The following is a 22,446-nucleotide window of genomic DNA, read 5'->3' on the forward strand; positions in this document are numbered from 1 at the left end:
AGGAAGAGTCTAAGACTAATTAGGATATGTTGGTAAGGTAATGTTGCCTATTTTATTTTAAATATATCTTTGCCTGAAATAATTTATTACAAGTTAAAGCATTCTGATGTAGTATATAAAGCACTGTTGCTTTATTTTTACTTTGCTTATTCTTTGATTTCTTTGGTGTACCCAATATGAATATGCAAATTTGGAATAATAATTTCAAGTAAAGAATTACTTTTTAAAAATCATTGGCATATTTGGTTAATGTTATAAAAGTAAAAACTTATTTTTCTACTGCTGATATATACAGTGTATTTAGGAGATAGTTCTGAAAACAAAACAGAACAAAAACTATTGAACCATTAGTTTGTGTAGTTCATTCAGGAATAGAATTATTAAGGAAATAAAGTAGTATAAGTCAGAGTGCATAAGAATAGCAGATAATGAGTACAACTGTGCATTTTAAGATTTCTGTATTTTATTCTTAGTTTTGTTTGGAGTTTTATAAGAAAATTTTTTAATTTTTATTGTAATTATCTTAATCAAAAGCATGCATGTAAGTATTGGACTAACAGCTTTGTATCTATCAGTAAGCTAAATATTTTCTCTGAGTTTTAAGTTTCTTTACCTGCAAAATGACTATACTCCTACTTACTTTGCAATGTTTTCATCAATAGATTCAACGTATTTAAACCCTGGCACAATTAATGGTAGTTATTAGAAATTTGTTGTTGTTGCTTTGTTTTATTCTTGCTGGTGATACTCTTAAAAATAGTGACTTTTTGATAAAGGGAATATGAAAAGAAAAATTTTATATAATAAAATATAAATTGGATGGAATTAAATAGAATCTTAAGTTTATACAGTTGGTATAAAATTAATGTTTACTAGACAGTTGACTAGCCTGTTTTGGGTATTAACAAAATTACCTTCCATCTCTTATTTTTATAAAATGATTATACTAAAATATTTGAGTCCAAGTCACTGTGACTTTCCAAATGGTTAGGAGATAGATATATACAAGTGCTATATTTTGCATGGGATTGATGGGGAGAGTATTTTGAGATTGCTGTCGTTTCTTTATTCCTCTGTGTGTTTGAAAATGAAATTTTACAGTTTCTTCATCTGACCTTAACATTCTTGTGTATTCTCAGATCTTTTCTATTCCTATATAGCGTAGTTTATTGGTGCATTCATTTTAAAATAGAATGCCTTCTCTATCTGTAGTTATTTGGAAATTAAGTACAGATGATTGCAAATAGACTCTCTAAGTCATTCCCAGTGAAAAATTGGGATTTGATAGCTGCCATTTTTGTCCCCAATTCCTTTTTCTGTTTTATTTCCTAAGAATAACTACAGGTGTTGAAACAACTCTTTCTTTAGCAAGTACCACTGTTCCCTTTTAGGAAGGATGTGTGCCTCCAAGTAATTTATTAACTGTGTGACTAAGTCAGTAGAAAGAGGATTAGAAATGTAGAAATTGAAAGTTTCTAATCAGGAGATTTTCCTGAAGGATCAGATATCTTGAGATATAATACATAGTAGTATGTAAGAGAACATTTCTACTTTAATTTTCAGTTGATAGTACTCTGCACCAGTAGATCTGAATTTTTTAATATACAGTACTTCATGCTCAATCTTGCTTTTAATGTCAACATTTCAAAATAAGTTGAGTAGAAATTTCTTAGGAGAGAGAATAAAATTTATAGTGGTGACTAATGAGTTTTGAGGAATTAAGTTTTCCCTATTCCGTAACCATGTTCCCTCACACATGCTTCTTTTAAGGTATATGAAATTTAAGAATACTAGCTCAGTCCAGTGTTCTTTTCTAGTAAATCTGGTTAAAAGTATAATTTTAAAATATATCCCCAATATTTTGCATGTTATATCTCATCTTTATTCTTTGTCATGTGGTTATTCTTTCTTGATGAAGTCATTAGAGGACAACAATGAAACCATCAAAAATTCTATGATGGAGGAGCCAAACATCAATAAGGTACAAATATCATTCAACTGAAATTAGAAATTGCATTCTTTCACAAAAATAAAAAAGTATTTGCATTTTAGTTCTGGACCGGACTCTGATTCCAATGAAATTAAAGTATTGCTCCCTCTAATTATTCTCATTTTAACAACTTAAATATTGCAATTAGAAAAATGGTTTCTGTTTTGTTAAATAAGAGAATGCAATTTTAAAGGGAGTTGAATGTATCTTGTTTTGGCTACAGATTTTTCTGAGTAAATACAACTAAATTTCTTAATAAATGTAATTACAATGGCAATTATAGAAGCATGGTAGTGTTGTTCCATTTTGGCAAGTATCATTTTTGAAGTTAAAATTCTCTTCTATGATATTAACTCCTAAAAATATAGCAAATACTATTATATAGCATTTATTTTACTGGTAGGAATAGCATATAGAACCATGCCTTATACATAGTATTTAAAAACCAAAGCACAAAGGATGAGAATTTGTACAATCATGAACTAACTTCTAGATGTTCCATGGTCACACATTCAAATATGACTTTATTAGGTGGATATTTAACTCATATTTTTCGTATTCTATATTTAAGACAATTTCAGCAGGGATTTTTAGGGGAAAAATTTCTCAGTAGTTTAAGACCACTAATTTCTACCTCGTATTCTTTCCTACAGAAATCACTTGGTAAAATAAGAGAAATAATTCTCTGTGTAATTAATTAAAAAGACTGATTTCATAACAGGTGTATATTATAACTAAAATTTTGGCAAAATGAATACATATGGTCCTAATTTTGAAATTTTCTAATAGCCTTTGGGAGTTTTGAGGGAATATAATTCAAACTTTTAATCAGTTAACAATTTTCCTTGTCTGGGTAATGATTACTTACTCCCATCTACACATTATAAGGAATTCTCATCCAAAGATTTTTCTTTTCATTCTGTTTATAAAATGTTAACAGTCATAATGGTGTGTTTCTATAGTGATCTACATACTACATTAAAAAGCAATCTTTTGTTGTTGTTGATGTTACCATCATATGAATTTTGGCCAGCATTTTCTAAGTCCTCTGCTATACTTAAAAAAAAATCTTTATTAGTTATGCCTGGCCTAAAATAACTGCACATATTTGCAGTGTACAGCTTAATCAATTTTGGCATATGTATAAACTCATGAGGCCATCCCCACAATCATGATGATGGATGTATCCATCACCCCCCAGAATTTATTCCCTCCCTTGCTCCTTTCTTCCTGTGTCGTTGTCTTCCTTAAGCAACCACCCATGTGTTTCCTGACATTACAGATTAATTTCTGTTTTCTGGAATTTTATATAAATGGAATCATATGTTATTTTTGGTTTTGACCTGTGTCCTTTCATTTAGCATAATTATTTTGAGATCCCTCCATGTTGTATTAATATGTTTCAGTAGTTCATTCCTTTTTATTGCTGATGCCTGTTACATTGTATGAGTTATACCACAGTTTGTCTATCCATTTACTTGTTGATGAGCACTTGAGCTGATTTGATTTTGGAGCTATTTCAAATAAGGCTGCTTTGAACATTCACGTACAAATCTATATGGACGTATACATTCATTTCTCTTCTGTAAATGCTTAGGAGTGGAAAGACTGGGTCATATGGTAGGTGCGCATTTAACGTTTTAAGAACTGTTCAAATATTTTCCAAGGTGATTGTACCATTTATACATTCTCAGCAGGCAGTGTATGAAATTCCAGTCACGTCATATTCTCACCAACACTTGGTACAGTCAGCTTCTTCATTTTAGCCGTTTTAGTAGGTGTGTAATGGTGGTTCATTGTGGTTTTAATTTGCATTGATTCACATCTTATCATGTGCTTATTTGCCATTTGTATATCTTTTAGGGTGAAGTGTCTTTTCCAATCTTGTGTTTATTTTTTTATTGTGTTCATTTCCTTGATTGAGTTTTAACAGTTCTTTATATATTCTGGATAAAAGTCCTTTATCAGTTATGTTATTTCCAAATATTTTCTCTTAGGCTATGGCTTATCTTTTCATTCTCTTCATAATGTCTTTTGAAGTGCAAAAGTTCTTAGTTTTGATGAGGTCTAATGTATCAGTTCTATTTATGCATTTTCTTTTTGGTGTTATATTTAAGACGTCTTTGCCTAACCTAAGAGCACAAAGATTTTTTTCCTGTTTTATTCTAGATTCTTTATAGTTTTTGTGTTACACTTAGGTCTATAATCAATTTCAAGTTAATTTTTTTATATGGTGTGAACTATGGACCTCAGTTCCTTTTTTGTTTTTTTGCATCTTTATATCAGTTGTTTCAGTGCTATTTCTTGAAAAGATTATCGTTTCTTCCACTAAACTGCCTTTTCCCCCTTTTCAAAAATCAGTTGGCACAGATGTGTAGGTCTATTTCTGGAATCTGTATTTTGGTCCATAGATCCCTCTGTCTTTATGCTAATAACTCACTATTGATTACTATAACTTTATAATAAATCTTGGAGTCAAGTAGTGTAAGTCCTTCAAATTTATCCTTCTTTATCAAAGTTGATTTCTTTCCTTTTTTTTTCCCTATCACTCTGACTAGAATTTTCAGTCCTGCGTTTTTGTGTTTGTGTGTGTGTTTTAATTTCAAAATATTAATTAAGGGGGTACACATGTTTTTGTTACATGGATAGCTTTTATGATGCTTTAGTCAGGGCTGTGTGCCGATCATGTGAATAGTGTTCATTGTAACTGTCAGGTAGGTTTTTACCCCTACCCTCTTTCCCCTCCTTCCTTCCCAATGATATTTACTTGTTTCTATGCTCATATGTGCCCATCAATTAGTTACAAATTATTAGAGAGTACATGTGGTGTTTGTTTTTCCATTCTTGAGATACTTCACTTAGAATAATCGGCTCGAGTTCCATCCAAATTGCTGCAAACAACATTATTTCATTCCTTTTTATGGCTGAGTAGTACTGCATGGTATATATATTCACCACATATTCTTTATCCATTTATGAATCGATGGGCACTTAGGTTGATTCCACATCTTTGCAATTGTGAATTGTACTGAAATAAACTTTTGAGTGCGAGTGGCTTTTTTATAAAGACTTCTTTTCCTTTGGGTACACACTCAGTGGTGGGATTGCTGGGTCGAATGGTAGATCTACATTTCCCTGAGGAATTTCCATACTGTTTTCTATAGAGGTTGTACTAATTTGCAATCCCACCAATGGTGTATAAGCGTTCCTTTCTCTCTGCATCCATGCCAGCATCTATTGTTTTTGGACTTTTAAATAATGCCCATTCTGACAGGGGTAAGGTAGTATCTCATTGTAGTTTTAATTTTCACTTCCCTGATGATTAGTGATGTTGAGCATTTTTTCATATATTTTTAGGCCATTTGTCTATCTTCTTTTGAAGAACTTCTGTTCATGTGTTTTGGGCATTTTTAGATAGGGTTAGCTTTTTTTCTTCCTGATTTGTTTGAGTTATTTGTAGATTATCGGTATCAGTCTTCTGTGAGATGTATAGTTTGCAAATATTTTCTTCCTTTCCATAGGTTGTCTGTTTACTCTGTTGATTATTTCCCTTGCTCTACAGAAGCTTTTGATTTAATTCAGTTGCATTTATTTATTTTAGTTGTTGCTGTATTTGCCTTTGGGGTCTTAGTCATAAATTCTTTGCCTCTGCCGATGTCTGGAAGAGTTTTTTCTTCGCTTTCTTCTAGAATTTTTATGGTTTCATGCCTTACATTTAAATCTTTTATCCATCTTGAATTAGTATTTGTATATGACAAGAGATAGGGGTCCTGTTTCATTGTTCTGCATATGGCTAACCAGTTTTCCCAGCACCATTTATTGATTAAGGCTTCCTTTCCCTAGTGTATGTTGTTTTCTGCTTTGTTGAAAACCAGTTGGTTGTGGGTAGATAGTTTTATTTCTAGGTTCTCTATTCTCTGTTCCATTGGTATATATCTCTACTTTTATACCAGTATCATGCTGATTTGGTAATTATAGCCTTGTAGTATAATTTGGAGTCCAGCAATGTGATGCCTCCAGATTTGTTCTTTTTATTTAAGATTGCTTTGGCTATTTGGGCTCTTTTTTGGTTCCAAAGGAAGCTTAGGATTATGTTTTCTAGATCTGTGAAATATGATACTGGTATTGTAATGGAGATTGTGTTGAATGTGTAAATCACTTTGGGCAGTATGGACATTTTAACAATGTTGATTCTACCAATTCTTGAGCAGGGGATGTTTTTCCATTTGTTTGTGTTATCTGTAATTTCTTTCATTGGTGTTTTATAGTTCTCCTTTAGAGATCTTTCACCTCCTTGGTTAAATATGTTCGTAGGTATTTTGTTTTCTTTGTAGCTATTGTGAATGGTATCAAGTCCTTGCTTTGGCTCTCTGGTTAACTGTTATTAGTATCTAGAATTGCTACTGATTTGTGTACATTAATTTTGTAACCTGACACTTTGCTGAATTTATTTATCAATTCCAGGAGTCTTTTGGAGGATTCTTTAGGGTTTTCTAGATCCAAGATTATATTGTCATCAGACAGGGATAGTTTGACCTCCTCTTTCCTGATATGGATGCCTTTTATTTCTTTCTCTTGCCTGATTGCTCTGGCTAGGACTTCCAGTACTATGTTGAATAGAAGTAGTGACAATGGGGTACCCTTGTCTTTCAGTTCTTAAGGGGAATGCTTTCAGCTTTTCCCTGTTCAGTATGATATTGGCTGGTTCCTGGTTGAATAGGGGAAACATATCAGTTCACCTGGGAAGCTTTTTCAAACTTTACATGTATGGGAGGAAAGCTCCTATAGGTATCAACTACAAAAACCTTCCTCAATATGGGAATACATTCTTGTCCTCTAGCAGGAACTATCTGTCTCTGCCTCCAATTCAAAACCTAGTAATGGGTGCTTAGTGTACTTTAGATACCAGGCAGATTGGTGGGTAAGTTGGAATTTTGTCATAAAATTATGGAATTTGGTTTATACATTCTTACTGGATGATCCTTCTGTAGTAGCCAGAGCTAAGATTCTCCTTCGAAGACAAAGTTGACCCTCAAGTCAGCCAGAATGTTCAGCAAACACTGAAATTTGTTTATGTTTATAAGAAAATTACATTTTAGATCAGAACATATTTGACATCTTTATCCAATGACTAATAATTTTTGTTTGCATAGAAGTATTTTGGTTGTGTTATAAGTTTCTCAACTCTGCAATTGTCATCTTAGTTGCCATTTTTAAAAAGACTCCTAACACTGGTCAATTCTGTGGTCAACTGGCAGGCATTCATTATGTTTTTATCTAGATTTTGTAGGAGTAATTTATGCTAATTTAAATTAATAATTTCTACATTTCACAATGAGCTGTAAAACTAATTCATTTTAAAAGTTTGAAGGTTAGAGAGGATAAAATGAAATAATGTCCTACATTAAGCAACATTTCCAACTCTTAATAATTGCCTCCTCTTTTCAACTTCTGTTTATTTTAGTAAATGTTGGCTTTATATAGTAATCTCTTCTAAGTTCAAAGATGTTATATATACCTTCTCTGGAGTAAGCAGCAGGTTAAATATATGTCTCATGTAAAGTACATTGAATTATGTTTTATTCAGGTACCAAAATGATTACTGACTTTAGGGAGTTACTTGTGCCTTTTAGGGGTTCAGGTTTCTCTTATATAAATTGAAAGTTATTTTAGACTAGAACTCAATAAACTCCAGCCAGGTGGCCATATCCCACCCATTTTTGTATAGGCCATGAGCTAAGAATGGTCTTTACATTTTTAAAGGGTTTGCAAAAGAAAGAAGAATATGCAATGGTGATCCTTTGTGATCTACAAAACCGAAAATATTGACCATCTGACCTTTTAATATTTATAAGACATTATTAAAGAATTACAACACTAAGAAACTTGGTAAATAAGGCTTGCTTTAATAATTAGAATGTCTTGATCCTTTAAAGTTAATCCAGTTTAGCTTGGTAGGATAACCATTTAATGAAGATACGTGTATATTGTTATCAGCTGTCTTTTGATATGTGAAAAAGCAAGTTTGAAAAAATTTTAAGTTCTTGTCAAATACATTTTGTTTTAGAGATAATTAGCATATATAATAGTACCTTTGGAATTGAAATATCTAAAACGTTTCTTAATGTTATGCAAGTACTAAATGATTGGTATTTATTATTTGTTCTATTACTAAAATCAGTATATTCTCATATTTTATTTCCTTCCATTTAGATAGAAGCAGATTTGGGATATCCTGGAGGTAAAGCAAGAATTATTCATAAGGAATCTGATATCATTACTGCCTTTGCTGTTAATAAAGTAAGTACATAGACATTTTCCATTTGTTTGATTATTAACTATCATAGTTGAAGAAAATCTTCTATTTCATTAGTTTATTCAGGATTAGTATTTCTCTTTCCCAAAGCTACTTCCTATTCCTTAAATTATAATTTGAATAATTTTTTTTTATTTTACAAATGGATTATTTTATTGGACAATGTGATTTTCTTTTTTTTTTTTTTTTTTTTTTTTTTTGAGACAGAGTCTCACTTTGTTGCCCGGGCTAGAGTGAGTGCCGTGTCGTCAGCCTAGCTCACAGCAACCTCAAACTCCTGGGCTTAAGCGATCCTTCTGCCTCAGCCTCCCAAGTAGCTGGGACTACAGGCATGCGCCACCATGCCCAGCTAATTTTTTTTTGTATATATATTTTTTTTAGTTGTCCAGATAATTTTTATTTCTATTTTTAGTAGAGACGGGGTCTCGCTCAGGCTGGTCTCGAACTCCTGACCTTGAGCAATCCACCCGCCTCGGCCTCCCAGAGGGCTAGGATTACAGGCGTGAGCCACCGCGCCCAGCCCTGTGATTTTCTTATATGACTTTGGATATATAGCTGATAAATATATAATGCTTTGTTACTACACAGAAGTATCAAGTATTTATATATGCAATAGCTTTAGAATTTATACAATATATTATAGCAGGTAACTCACAGAAAAGGTTTTTTATGTTCCTTATGAATATGTTGAATGCGGTTCCTAATATTTGATAAAGTTTAGGCTTATATGTTACTCAGAAATTCTCCCTTTTTGACTTAAATTTCCAGTAACTGCCCAACTAGTGTATTTTCTTTGTATTTCTTTGATTTCTACTTAACATCCTCCTTATAGATTATAAGCTCCTCATAAAAGAGGTGGCCTTAGATACAGTATTCCAAGGTTAAAATTTATCTTATTTTCCCCTACTGTCTCCCCTGGTTGCCTTACCATATAGTTTCTAGTGACTTCTGATTACTCTTTTGTTTCCTTTTCTTTCCATTAACTTAAAGGATATAGGTATCTTTTTTTCATGTATTCCTAAAGTATACTTAAAGGAAATACATATATATATGATTTTCATGTATTTCTAATTTTAGAATAATTTTAAAATGTTATTCAGATATATATTCTGTGATATACCGGAAAATGTCTTATACAAAGAAATTACTCCTTCAGTGATCGTTTTACCAGTTGGCTTTCCATCTTCCTGTGCTATATCTATCTTCTCTTCGATTCCTCCTAGCTAGTTCCTTTTTTATTCTGTTCTCATATCTCCCTGTATCCTTTATTTCATTTCCCTCGTAGAGACCCTTGAATAACAACTAGTTTAGTTTGAGGCAGGCAAATCTGGAATCAGCCTCCTAGCCAGTTGTTATATCTATATAGCATGGTATATACACATCAACTACAAAATTATTGTCCATACTCTATACCTGCCTTCCCTCGAAGAAAATATGATTTTAAATATTCTGTGCTACCAAAAAACATTAGTTTTTTTTCTTTCGGGGGGATGTATATAAATAACTAGTAACAGTTATCCACATATATAAAGTCTTCAGTTCACTGTGTCTGAGTATGCCTGTTCAATATTTATTTCCCTAGATTTGGTATTTCATATATCCTTGCTAAATTTGTAGCTGAGAAATACCTTTTGCTTTAATTTTTTTTTTTTTTTTTAAGACAGAGTCTCACTCTGTTGCCTGGGTTAAAGGGCAGTGGCATCATCATAGCTCATTGCAACCTCAAACTCCGGGGCTCAAGCAATCCTCCTGCCTCAGCCTTCCCAGTAGGTGGGACTGTAGGCATGGGCCATTGACGCCCAGCTAATTTTACTATTTTTAGTAGAGATAAGGTATTGCTCTTGTTCAGACCTGAGCTCAAGCAATCTTCCTCTCTTAGCCTCCCAGAGTGCTAGGATTATACGTGTGAGCCACTGCGCCCATCCTAAGATTTTCTGGTAGCTGACTTAAAATCAACCCCAAAGAGATCTCACTATTGCCCAGGCTGTAAATTGCATTTGTTAAAAATGCCATTGAGATTGTACTTTTTAGCCAGGGATAGTGGCACATGCCTATAGTCCCAGCTACTCAGAAGGCTGAGGCAGAAGGATCGCTTGAGCCCAGGAGTTTGAGGTTGCTGTGAGCTATGCTGACGCCATGACACTCTAGCCCAGGCAACAGAGCTAGACTCTGTCTCAAAAAAAAAAAAAAAGAGAGAGAGAAGAGATTGTACTTTTTCACATTTGTTTAGTTGGGAACTGTCTCTGTCAACAACTATGAAGGGTCTGAGATTTTACCTTAAATTCAGTCTAACAAATTAGCTTTCACAGTTTAATGGATGCTATTAGAAGACACAAGACTCCTAGATCAGAGACAAAAGACAGTTTATATCTAATAGCAAGAGCAGTAACCAGAAAATCAGCATTTTACACTGGTTCTCTGAACTACAATTCCTGCAGAGTGACAGGAAGAAGGCCAGATGATACCTGCACACACAGTAGGTACATTACAGGAGAGGATCACTGAGTTTAAGGAACCTAATTCTTTTCTAATGGACAGTGAGCATACCTGCCATTTGCTCTGGAGGGAGATGCTATAGTTATACAAACATCCTGAAAATGATTATGCAGAACAAAGGGCAGTCAGTGACTCATAAGACATGCAAAATTGGAGAGACCCATGAAGAATTGTGTTAAAACAGTCTAGTTATATCCTTTCTCCTTTTATCTCTGGGTTTCAGCTTTTTTTTTATCAGTTTGTAATAGAATTTCACATACTGGTAATATTAATCCTATTTTTTCTTTGCTGTTATTTCTTCCTGTTTTTTGTTTTCAGAGATGTGCATTTTTAATTTATGAACATTTAAACATTTATGTCATCTAATCTGACCAACTTTTCATTTATGATTTCCTCTGACATACTTCTCCCACTATTTTTCTGCCCCTGCACCTTTTCTCTGTGAATCTTTTCCACTTCTGTTTTTCTTGCCTAAGATTGAAAGGCTTTAGGGGAAAGTGGTATTATTTTATTTGAATAATTAACAATTATGCCATTACTTTGCAGTTCCTTATCTCCCTCACCTTTCTCTACCTTCCAGGGCTCCTATCTTCTTTAGCACCTTCCTCCACATTTCTGAATTGTGCAAACCTTAGGGAAGATCATAGCATTCTAGCAGACTAGAGAGAGAGTGCTGGGAGAAGAGATAAAGTGGTACATGTGTTGCCGTTTATAGTTGGCTTTCTGTTGGTTATACTTTTCTTAGAACATAAACATATCTCCAAGCTCAAGCTTATGATTATTTCACTAAAAATTTATTTGATAAAATTAATTTAAAATATTTATTTGTAAGAATGCTATATATTCTGTATTTATCATTTCTAGAGGTTATTTTGTAATTATTCTTTTCTAAAGTAGCTCATATACCTGTTTTTGTTATTTATTTTAAAATTACTATATTATTTATTTTTCAGGCAAACAGAAACTGCATAGCAATCGCTTCCAGCCATGATGTTCAAGAATTAGATGTTTCTGGAATTCTTGCTACACAGATCTATACTTGGGTAGATGATGATATAGAAATGGAAACCAAAGGGTACCCTTATACTTTGTTTTTATTCAGTAGCATTGCAATACAAATGGTTATATCTGCTGAACTATAACTTTCAAAAGATTTTTTAAAGGAATACTCCTAAATTATAAGCAGAGTGGAAGCTGATGTGCTAAGAGTAAGCAAGGGGAGGCAGATGCTTTAAAGGGAATTGAGAGTCAGAAGAGAGTAAGCGAAGGGAATGAAAATTGTTCAGGTATGAAGTCATTGTGAGTTAGAAGTAAGAGCTGAAGAAAATTAACGGGAAATGTAAATTCAAATGTTACAGCTTTCAAGTGTAAAAAAGAAATAAGGAACTGATGGGTTGTTTTCATTCTGGTTGACATTCCTTTGTAGATCAGAAGATTTTTTGGTTATACATGCTCGTGATGATTTAACAGCTGTACAAGGTACAACCCCATATACACATAGCAATCCTGGGACTCCAATCAATATGCCGTGGCTTGGTAGTACACAGACTGGCAGAGGAGCATCTGTGGTATGTAAAAATATTTAAGTTTGTATCTAACTGTTCTATTTTTCCCTCTAGGTAAAAAGACTAGGATAAAGGATGATTTAAATCATTTTTTAATTACTAAATTTTTAGTAAGTCTTACTTGCTGGAAATTATAAATTTTGATCATGAAGAATAGTATGTTTTCATTTAAAAGAGTAACAAAGGTCAGGCACAGTGGCTCACGTCTGTAACCCTAGCACTCTGGAAGGTCAAGGTGGGAGGATTGCTTAAGCTCAGGAGTTCGAGACCAGCCTGACCAAGAGCGAGACCCCATCTCTACTAAAAATAGAAAAATTAGCCGGGTGTGGGCTGCACTTGTAGTCTCGGCTACTCAGGAGGCTGAGGTAGGAGGATCACTTGAGCCCAGGAGTTTGAGACCACAGTGAGCTAGGCTGACACCACAGCACTCTAGCCTGGACAACAAAGTGAAACTGTCTCAAAAAACAAACAAAAAATCATAGTATGTTTCGGCACATGCAAATTATATGAAATGCAATTTCAGTGTCTATAAATAAAGTTTTAGAAGAACACAGCCATATTCCCTGGTTTGTATTTTATCTGTGGCTGCATTTGTGCTACAGTGGCAGAATTGAGAATCTGTGGCAGACACCATATACCCATAACACCCAATACACGTACTGTCCAGTCCTATATTTATAAAAGCAGATTAGCTAACTCCTGGTCTAGATAATATCGTTTATTGGATATCAGTTAACAACTGTGTCTACATTAAGTATGACTTTTATTTTTTAATGCTGAGACAAATATATTATTCTTTTTTTTAGCAAAAACAATGTACATTTTTAAAAAGTTAAGCAAAATATAATATACAGATGAACTGAAACAGTTTTTCTATAGTAATGGAGGGGCTCTTTGAACCTTAATTACCTAAGATGTGATCCATATTTATATTTCCAAAAGTTTTCTTTTTTTTTTTTTTCCTCCTCCATTTCCTTCATACAAAAGTTTCCTTTATTGATACTTACGGTGTAGGAATTTATACATAGGATCAAAGAAACCCAGCACCATGAATTCTTTCAATGGCTTTCTAGGTGGTAGGGTTTGTAAAAATTTCAGAAGTCCTGTAGAGTGCTAACTTTGGCCAAAAATAAAGTATTTTTCATTAATGAGCATGAGTAATTATTCATGTAAAGGCTCAATCATCTTTAATAATACCTTATAATTTTTTTACTTAATGCGATTCCTTTATAGGTGATAAACCTTATAATTCTTTTGAAATATCTATTGTAGCTGTTGTTTACTTCTACTTAATCATTTTTCAGATGAATCTTGAGATCCAGAAAGGTCAAGTGATTCAGCTCAGGTCACTGTGTTGAATTTGTGGTTGATCTTGTTTTAAAGCCTTCTCTTGGCCGGGCACAGTGGCTCACGCCTGTAATCCTAGCACTCTGGGAGGCCCAGGCAGGTGGATCGCTTGAGGTCAGGAGTTCAAGACCAGCCTCAGCAAGAGCGAGACCCTGTCTCTACTAAAAATAGAAAGAAATTATCTGGACAACTAAAATATATATAGAAAAAATTAGCCGGGCATGGTGGCGCATGCCTGTAGTCCCAGCTACTCGGGAGGCTGAGGCAGTAGGATTGCTCAAGCCCAGGAGTTTGAGGTTGCTGTGAGCTAGGCTGATGCTACGGCACTCACTCTAGCCCGGGCAACAAAGCAAGACTCTGTCTCAAAAAAAAAAAAAAAAAAGGCCTTCTCTTCCTTCCCCTTAGTTTAATGATTTCAGGTAGCAGTATTTTAAGGATTAAATTGAATTTGAAAAGCAATCCAGGAATTAGGTGAAATGAAAATTCATTTGTGAAACTTACTGATATTGTAATTGTTTAAAAGGACCTTAAAGAGAATATACAAAAGATATGAGTATAAATAATAGGCCCTTTTTAAAAACTCCAGCTTCAGAGACTACAATACAATTCTTCCTGTAACAGCTTTCTTGCTGGTCTCTTGCTCCCTGTCTTCTACACAGCAGCCAGTTATTCTTTTCTAAAACATCATTCAGATCGTTCTTCCCCTCCTTAAAAATTTCAGATTTCCCAATATGACTGTAGGAAAACAGATCATTAATATGGTCTCTAAGGCCCTGCAAGATTTAACCCCTGCCTGCCTCTGGAGCCTCATCTCTCTTCATTCTCCATTTGATTCTTTTTCTGTGTCTTGAACATATCAAGCTCATTGCCATGTTAGAGCTTTTGCCTTGCCTTCTGCTTAAAATGCTCTTTCCCTCTGTTTTACCATTCTTATCTCAACTCAGATGCCCAGAGATTTCCCTGGCTTCCCTAATGAAGGCATTTGTCCCTACCCATTTCACCCCTACTCACCTTATATCTTATTATCTCATTTTATCATCCTTTTTTCTCTTCCTCTTTCTCCCTCATTGTAATCATCTTTATAGCATATACCAGTTATTGAAATTATGTATTCAGTATTTAGTTGGGTTTTTAATACCCCTTTGGAATGTAAGCTCTTAGATAGCTTGGATTCTGCCTGCCTTGTGGATTGATGATCCCTAACTAGGATGGTACTGGACATATAGTACGTGTTCAGAAAAATTTGTTTATGCTCCAAAGCATTATAATATAGAAATCTGCCTTCGATATTCCTTTCAGGACTGAATTTTCTTCCTATCCAAATCTTAGAAAGACAGCTTTTTAGTTGGGGTAATTGTAATTTAAGAACATAAGTATTGGGATTGCCTCACTCTACCCTGGAGAAAAAGATAACCAATAGAATAAGGTTATTCTTTTTTATATGGATCTTTTAAAGTAGTTAATGACTTCTTTGTCTTGTAATGTTCTACATATGCTTTCAGAAACTTTTTTTAACCTATGTTTGTATTTTTTTCTCATGGTTCTCCTTCGATACATTAATCAGAAAAAAAAGAAGCAAGAACAGAAAGCTTTACGCATTTTTTTTAGATGAACATGGGATTTAAACATGAAGTTTAATAAACAAAAGTAATATTCAGGTTTTTATATTTTCTTTTTTAATGCTATCATTCTTTCAAATGATAAATACTAATGACTAGAAGAATACTTGTTAAGACCAGCTTCTGCCATTTTGGAGAAGCTGCATCCGTATGTATTTTTCCGTTTTTCTATCCCTCACTAGTGCTCTGGCCTAGTCTCTTTCCTTCCTACCAGCTGCCCACTTTCTCTACAAGTTAGGCTAACTGAACAATTTAAAATCCAAAAGTATAGCAACAAAATTTACCTGAGACTGATATACAAACTTAGGATAAATGTAGTTATGATGCTGTATAAATAGGAAATATTCTATAAATTTAAATTTCCCCTTAATTTAGTGTATTTGTTTTACTCTTACTGGACAGGCTAGTTAAATTATTCAAAGTATGACTTAAAAACAAGCAAATAAATAGTTCCAAACTATCAATTAAAAATATATTCAATTTTTTGTTTGTTTTCTCCTTTATTTTCACATGCTTGTGTCCTTTTAACCTTATACTATTCAGGATTATTACAATAAATTTAATGAGATCAGAAAAGAATTGGCAAGAAAGGAAAGACTAAATTCTTGAGGGGAATTTGTTCTTATATCTGTCAATAATGCAGAAAACGTATGCACACTTAAATATAAAAGCTGCACTATTAAATTTCTGTTGTCATGTGTATTATATTTTTAGTACTCGTAATGGTAGTTATGAAATCACATAAAACTAAATAAATGAACGTCTGAATTTCCTGTCAATTCAAATTTTTAATCCTACTTTTTATTGTGATTATAAAACAAATTTTCTTTTTTTACCAGATGATTAAGAAAGCCATTAATAATGTTAGAAGAATGACTTCTCATCCAACTCTTCCTTACTGTAAGTTGATAATAATTAGTGATTATTCTTTCTTATTATATTCTATTTGTGGTAATTTTTATTATAAGAAACACGGGAACGTTTTCAATTGAAAGACAGTATTTACTTAACTTTTTTTGTAGAGAATATTTGCTAGTAAATAAAATCTTCATTTCAAAATTGGTTAAAAATAGAAAAAGAAATTCCCCTTAATAGAGAAGGCTACCTTAATGCAGTAAATTTTTTGGCCTTTTGACTGCATATTTCTCAGCACATTTTATCTTTAAACACTTCTAGATTTCTTAGACAATGCTAAATTGTAGTGGATAATTATTATTTTAATAATAGGATCACTACCAACTTTTATTACATAGACCAGGTCCTTACCTTTGTCATTTACTGCCTAATCATAATCAGTTTGTGTTTCATTAATTTTTTGCACTTTGCCTATTGTGAGATACACTTCGTTAGCATAGAAGCATAGGCAATAGTTATTAGTATGTCCTTTTTTTTTTTTTTTTTTTGCGGGGGGAGGGGACACAGTCTCACTCTGTTGCCCCGGGCTAGAGTGCCATGGCATTGGCCTAGCTCACAGCAAGCTCAAACTCCTTGGCTCAAGCAATCATCCTGCCTCAGCCTCCCGAGTAGCTGGAACTACAGGCATGTGCCACCATGCCCGGCTAATTTTTTTTATATATATATTTTTAGTTGTCCAGCTGATTTCTTTCTATATTTTTTTTTTTAGTGGAAACGGGGTCTTCTTGCTCTTGCTCAGGCTGGTCTTGAACTCCTGAGCTCAAACGATCCACCCCCCTCAGCCTCCCAGAGTGCTAGGATTACAGGTGTGAGCCACCGCGCCCAGCCTACTATGTTCCTATATTCTAGGGCAGAATATGTTTGTTTTCAGTTAATTTTCCTCAAAATCTCCAAAGTTCTTTTCTTTTATCTAAGAACTTAATTAATAGGACATTATTGGAGGTGTTGATTCTGGTGGTATGTGAATATTCCAGGTTTTTTTTAAATGATTTTTAAGTTGTGCCCTTTGTCAAGTTTTCCTACCACACAGTAACAATAATAGTACATGTTAATTAAGGGTATTCGTGTCCCCCCCCAATTTAATAACTTATAAAAAATTTACAACCTTTTCTCATGGCAGATATTCTGATAAAATACAATTGACAAAAGCATTGTTCCTTTCTGCTTAATTATGATAAGTGCTATAAGCATCTATTATCAAAATTGTATGCTTTGTCCAAAAAAAGGCTCAAGAGAACCATATATTTAAAATGAAGAGAATGACTTCTGTTAATTATTCTACAGGTATAAAATAATATAAAAGAGCAGTCTTTTTTCACTACATTGAATTTATTCAACACTGGAAGAATGTATTTTTTATCCACAAATTTAATGTGAGATGAGAACTAAAAAACAGTCATGAAGCCTATGGAGTAAGGAGTCAAAATGTATTTGATATACAAAGTTCAAATAATATCACTCCCACAGCAAGAAATATTTGGTATTGCTTAAAACTATCCTTACTATACAGTCTTGTTTGGAAGTTTCCTGAGTTATTGAAGGAACCTCATTTTCTCTAAGCACCATAGCATGTGTCCTGACACGTGACTAGTTTGTATGAATATCCTCTACCTCAAGCCCATAAATTTAAATAAAGACACTCCCACAGCTTCAAAGGCAATTAACAGACCTATTTTCAGAGGTATTAGGTGACATCAAATCAATGCTGTCTTGAGAAAAAAAACACTTCCTCTGTTCAGGGAACTGCTATAACTGGCAGCTAAAGAGAGCTGAACAATCGAAAGCTAATTAAATTAATCACTGTATTTTTTTCAGCATATCTTTTCATGCCAAGAGCAAGTCCCACAGATAGTAATTTAGTTCAACAATAGGCACTTTTTATGTAGTGAAAATATTGAGACAGGATTTTTTTAAAAAATCTTACTCTGAAGGGTCAGATACCTCAAAATAGCTGTTTTCTTCCCTTGGAATAGATCTTTTTAAAAATCTTAAGTCTTCTTAAAAAGGAGCGCAGGATGTAATCTAAGGAAAAAAAAAAATCTTAGTCATTCTAAGCCATTACTTTTTGACTTACACTCCAAAGAACTCTTTAGAAGTTAACGTAGTACATTTATAATTTTCTAGGTGGGAAAACACACTCTGTTTTTCTACACTGTCACAAACACTTTTGATACCAAATGTGTTGGTTTTTTCCACCCTATGCCATTCTCCAACTCTCCAAATACTTTCTGACCAACCAGCTATAAATTGGAGTTTCCACAACACCCTCCTTGAGTTTGATTAATTTCCTAGAATGATTCACAGAACTCAGAGAAAGACTACTTAGATTTACCAGTTTATTATAAAGGATATCATAAAGGATACAAACAGGCACACAGCATAAGGTCTGGAAGCCCACAAGCTTCTGTCCCCTGGAGTTGGGATGTTTTATGCTCCCCACACATGGATGTGTTCACATTAAATCTCCTTGCTTAAGAGTTTTTATAGAGTTTAATCTCTGGCTTCCTCCCCTGCCCTTTTCTGTAGTTTGGTGGTTGAGGCTGAAAGTTCCAATCCTCTAGACTAGTGATCCCCAACCTTTTTGGCAACAGGGACTGGTTTCATGAAAGACAATTTTTCTTTTCTTTTTTTTTTTGTTTATTTGTTTGTTTGAGACAGAGTCCCACTCTGTTGCCCAGGCTAGAGTGCTATGGCATAAGCCCAGCTCACAGCAACCTCAAATCCTGGGCTCAAGCGATCCTCCTGCCTCAGCCTCCAGGATAGCTGAGACTACAGGTGCATGCTACTACGCCTTGGTTATTTTTTTATTATTTGTAGAGATGGGGTGGGCTCTGCCCAGACTGGTCTCAAATTCCTGTCCTCAAGTGATCCTCCTGCCTCAGCCTCCCAGAGTGCTGGAACTACAAGCATGAGCTACCAAGGCTACCGCACCCAGTCCATATAGACTTTTTCAAAGTACTTTGATGGAACAAATTTCAGATTGGACCTTTTTTTTTTTTTTTTTTTGAGACAAGGTCTCACTTTGTCACCTGGGTAGAGTGCAGTGGCATCATCATAGCTCACTGCAACCTCAAACTCCTGGGCCAAAGTGATCCTCTTGCCTCAGCCTCCCAAGTAGCTGGTACTACAGGCATGTGCCACGACACCTGGCTAGATTTTCTATTCTTTGTAGAAACGGGATCTCTCTTCTGCTCAAACTCCTGAGCTCAAGAAAGCCTACGGCCTTGGCCTCCCAAAGTGCTAGGATTACAGGTGTGAGCCACCACTTCTGGCCTAAATTAGACTTTTAATGATGCGATTGACAAGGAAATTTGATTGTTTCCATGGCATAGAATATTTTAAAATAATTAAAGTATGACTAATAACATTCTAGGAGAACATATCAGATTTTTAGGAATTATATACAATTTCTTGAATACTTATATCAATTATGTACACCCATACAAATCTAATCTAAGAAGGTTAGATATCACCTTTATTTGACAGTGTTTCCCATGCAATGTAACATGTCAGGCAAGCCTAATTAGTTTATATCTCTTTTAAGAGAAGGAGAGAAAACAAATTATTTTGCAGTATTCCAAGGGTCCTCTGGAAACTTCCAAAGTTAGTTTGAGGTGAAAAAGACTTAATTTAGAATTTGATTTTGAGAAATTTGTCAAAAATATCAAATGGTTTAAAACACTTGATTAAAATAGTATCACAGGTCACTGGAACAACACTTATTCATTTGGCCAGAGTGATAATTAAAAGACTTCAAAGGCAAATACAGAAAGTTACATTGCTGTAGAAAAAACCTTAGCTTTTTTAATATTCAGAAGATGCAGTTTTCTTAAGTATTCAAAGAGCTAATTAAAGACAACGTGAAGCACAGGAAATTATTGTTTGATAAAACACAAAATCTTGGTTTCCTAGTGGGATTACTTAAAAGGTAAAGAAAAACCTTTCACAATCTCTTATTAAGAGAAAATCAGTACTCCAGGAAAAACTTTGTACCAATATACTTTTGATATTAAGATTCATCATTGTTTTAATAACATATAAATCCATTCAAATATTAGCCAGCTTGACCATACCTCAAATTCCTTTCTAAATTCCTTTTCCACAAACCTTCTCCAGCTTTCTTGTATCCATTTATATTTTATCCTATACTCTTCCTCTTTCCTAATGTGGAACCACTCTACTTTAGGACAAAAATTACTCTTTTTCCCATAACAGAAAACATATCCTTCATACCTCATAGCTTCACTTACCAAAAGCATGTCTTTCCTCACATACAGAATTGTTTCTCTTATTATTTTTAGTAGTTTTAAATATTGATTAGAATTACTGACTTTTAGTAACTTTGATTTCTAGTGAAAACTAGAAAATAAGCAATTATACATTGTCACACCAGCATTCTATAGACTGGTAATTCTATAAATATACTTGTTCATAATTTACAGAAGCATATTCTTTTTCATAGTATAGTTTTTCAACGTGGCATAGGACATATTTACTAACAGATCCAAATAGCTTTAGTTCTTTTGTCATAAGAGCCAAAAGTTAGATAAGCTTTTAACAATTAATGTTTCAGTATTTTACCTTATTTGGAAATGATCTAGATGTTCAATGAATATACATTGTTTAATTTAACTTAGTGAAACTTTAAGAGTATGGTTGCCAAAGAGATTTGGGAAACTACTTTTAAGTAGACATAACACCAAAAAAGACTAGCCATCATCAAAATAGTTTTTATTTTTTTATTTTTTGCTGACAAATTTTGTAACAGATAATGTGAGCTTATTTGACTAGTAAAACCAATAAAAGATATGTATCATATATATATAATGCTCACATTCTAAAGATGTATCTGCTTTAGTTAAACCAACAAATGTAAATTAGCTGTTATTTACCAAAGATTATCCCAGATCACATGAACTTGAAAAATATTTGGGTCAGTTTCTATCTTTCTATTATAAAAGTTTAAAGAGTACTTTATATATATATTTATATATGTGTGCCATTTATTGGTAATTAAGTTCTTAATTTATGTAAGTACCAATTAAGTGGTTTAGCTCTCTAAGTCAATTATTTAGAGCTCCTTTACAAATTAATGTAGGCAGTACCATCTGGAGATAAAAAATTACACATACATAACATATACAGACATACATAAACATAGACAGAAGCAGATCCTGTAGCTTTCATTCTAAAATTTTTGACATGTGCCAGGTACAATAATGTCCAACTCACTAGTTTATGAAAGACAATCTGGATCCAAATTGTGTTTTTGGCCAATAGAACAAGATTATCCACCAGATGGTGAAAACTTTTTACTAGTATTTGTGAAGTAAGATTTTTCATTTGCCTTTTCGTAAGGAGTCTTTAGAGAGGCAATTTCTGATTTATTTAATCTTTTAGTAGCCTCTGCATACCAGTCAAAAAATACACCCCAATATTTGCAAGGCATTAGGGGATTCCTTCCTTTCCAGTATGCCCTATAGTTGGGCAATTTTGTCTAAGTTAAAAACTTCCTCATTGTGGCTACCGTAATTCTAAATTGTCTTTGGTAAGGTTTACCCATTTGTCTAGAAAGGTTTGAGTTCTAGGTCCATAATGTTTATACATAAAATTAGGTAGAGTTTCTTCCAGATGGAGGAATTCTAGACTCATTAAATTCAGATGAACTCATGATTTCTTGTCTTCTCAAAACTTTATCTACATTAGGCTTCCTGTCTATGCTGTACTCAATCTGACTTCCAGACCTAATAGGGGTGAAAAATACCCAAAGTTGCAGAACTCAGATTCAGTGGTGACCTCTAAATGCACAGGGAAAAACAGTGAGCACAAGGGCTTAGCGAAGGGTGCTGTGCCTTGTTACGCATTGCTCCTGGGTGTCATTATCAGGGAGCCTTCTTTGGGTCCCTCTTCTGAAACTAGAACTGTTAAGAGAAGTCTAGGCACATTAAAATTTTAAAGAGTTTATTTGAACATTCACCTCAAATTCATGGATCAGGCAATACTAAACAACAAGCAGTCAGGGCTTCACCAAGGTGAGGGGAAAGCTTTCATAAAGTGTCTGAGGAAACAAAACAAAGATTTGATTGGTTAAAATGGAAAACCCTTAGTTAGAGGTTGGTTGGCAGTTTCTGATTGATAAGTCTCTAATTAGAAATTAGTTGGTGGTTTTTGATTGGTTAAGCTTAAATTTCCTTTTAC

The 22,446-nt window shown here is 33.8% G+C and overlaps 1 protein-coding gene across 2 annotated transcripts in view; it reads left to right on the forward strand.

Moving 5' to 3' along the window:
- Positions 1 to 22,446, forward strand: part of DMXL1 (Dmx like 1) — a 153,085-nt gene that overhangs the window by 112,637 nt on the left and 18,002 nt on the right. The window contains exons 34-38 of one of the 2 annotated variants that reach the window (XM_045566459.1): positions 1,919 to 1,981; positions 8,204 to 8,290; positions 11,756 to 11,877; positions 12,229 to 12,370; positions 16,173 to 16,233. In XM_045566459.1, coding sequence (XP_045422415.1) covers positions 1,919 to 1,981; positions 8,204 to 8,290; positions 11,756 to 11,877; positions 12,229 to 12,370; positions 16,173 to 16,233 — 475 coding nt within the window. The remainder of the gene's footprint in view (positions 1 to 1,918; positions 1,982 to 8,203; positions 8,291 to 11,755; positions 11,878 to 12,228; positions 12,371 to 16,172; positions 16,234 to 22,446) is intronic. The other variant, XM_045566460.1, reaches the window with a different exon arrangement.

The sequence above is a fragment of the Lemur catta genome, chromosome 12 (genome assembly GCF_020740605.2).
Source record: "Lemur catta isolate mLemCat1 chromosome 12, mLemCat1.pri, whole genome shotgun sequence".
NCBI lineage: Eukaryota > Metazoa > Chordata > Mammalia > Primates > Lemuridae > Lemur > Lemur catta.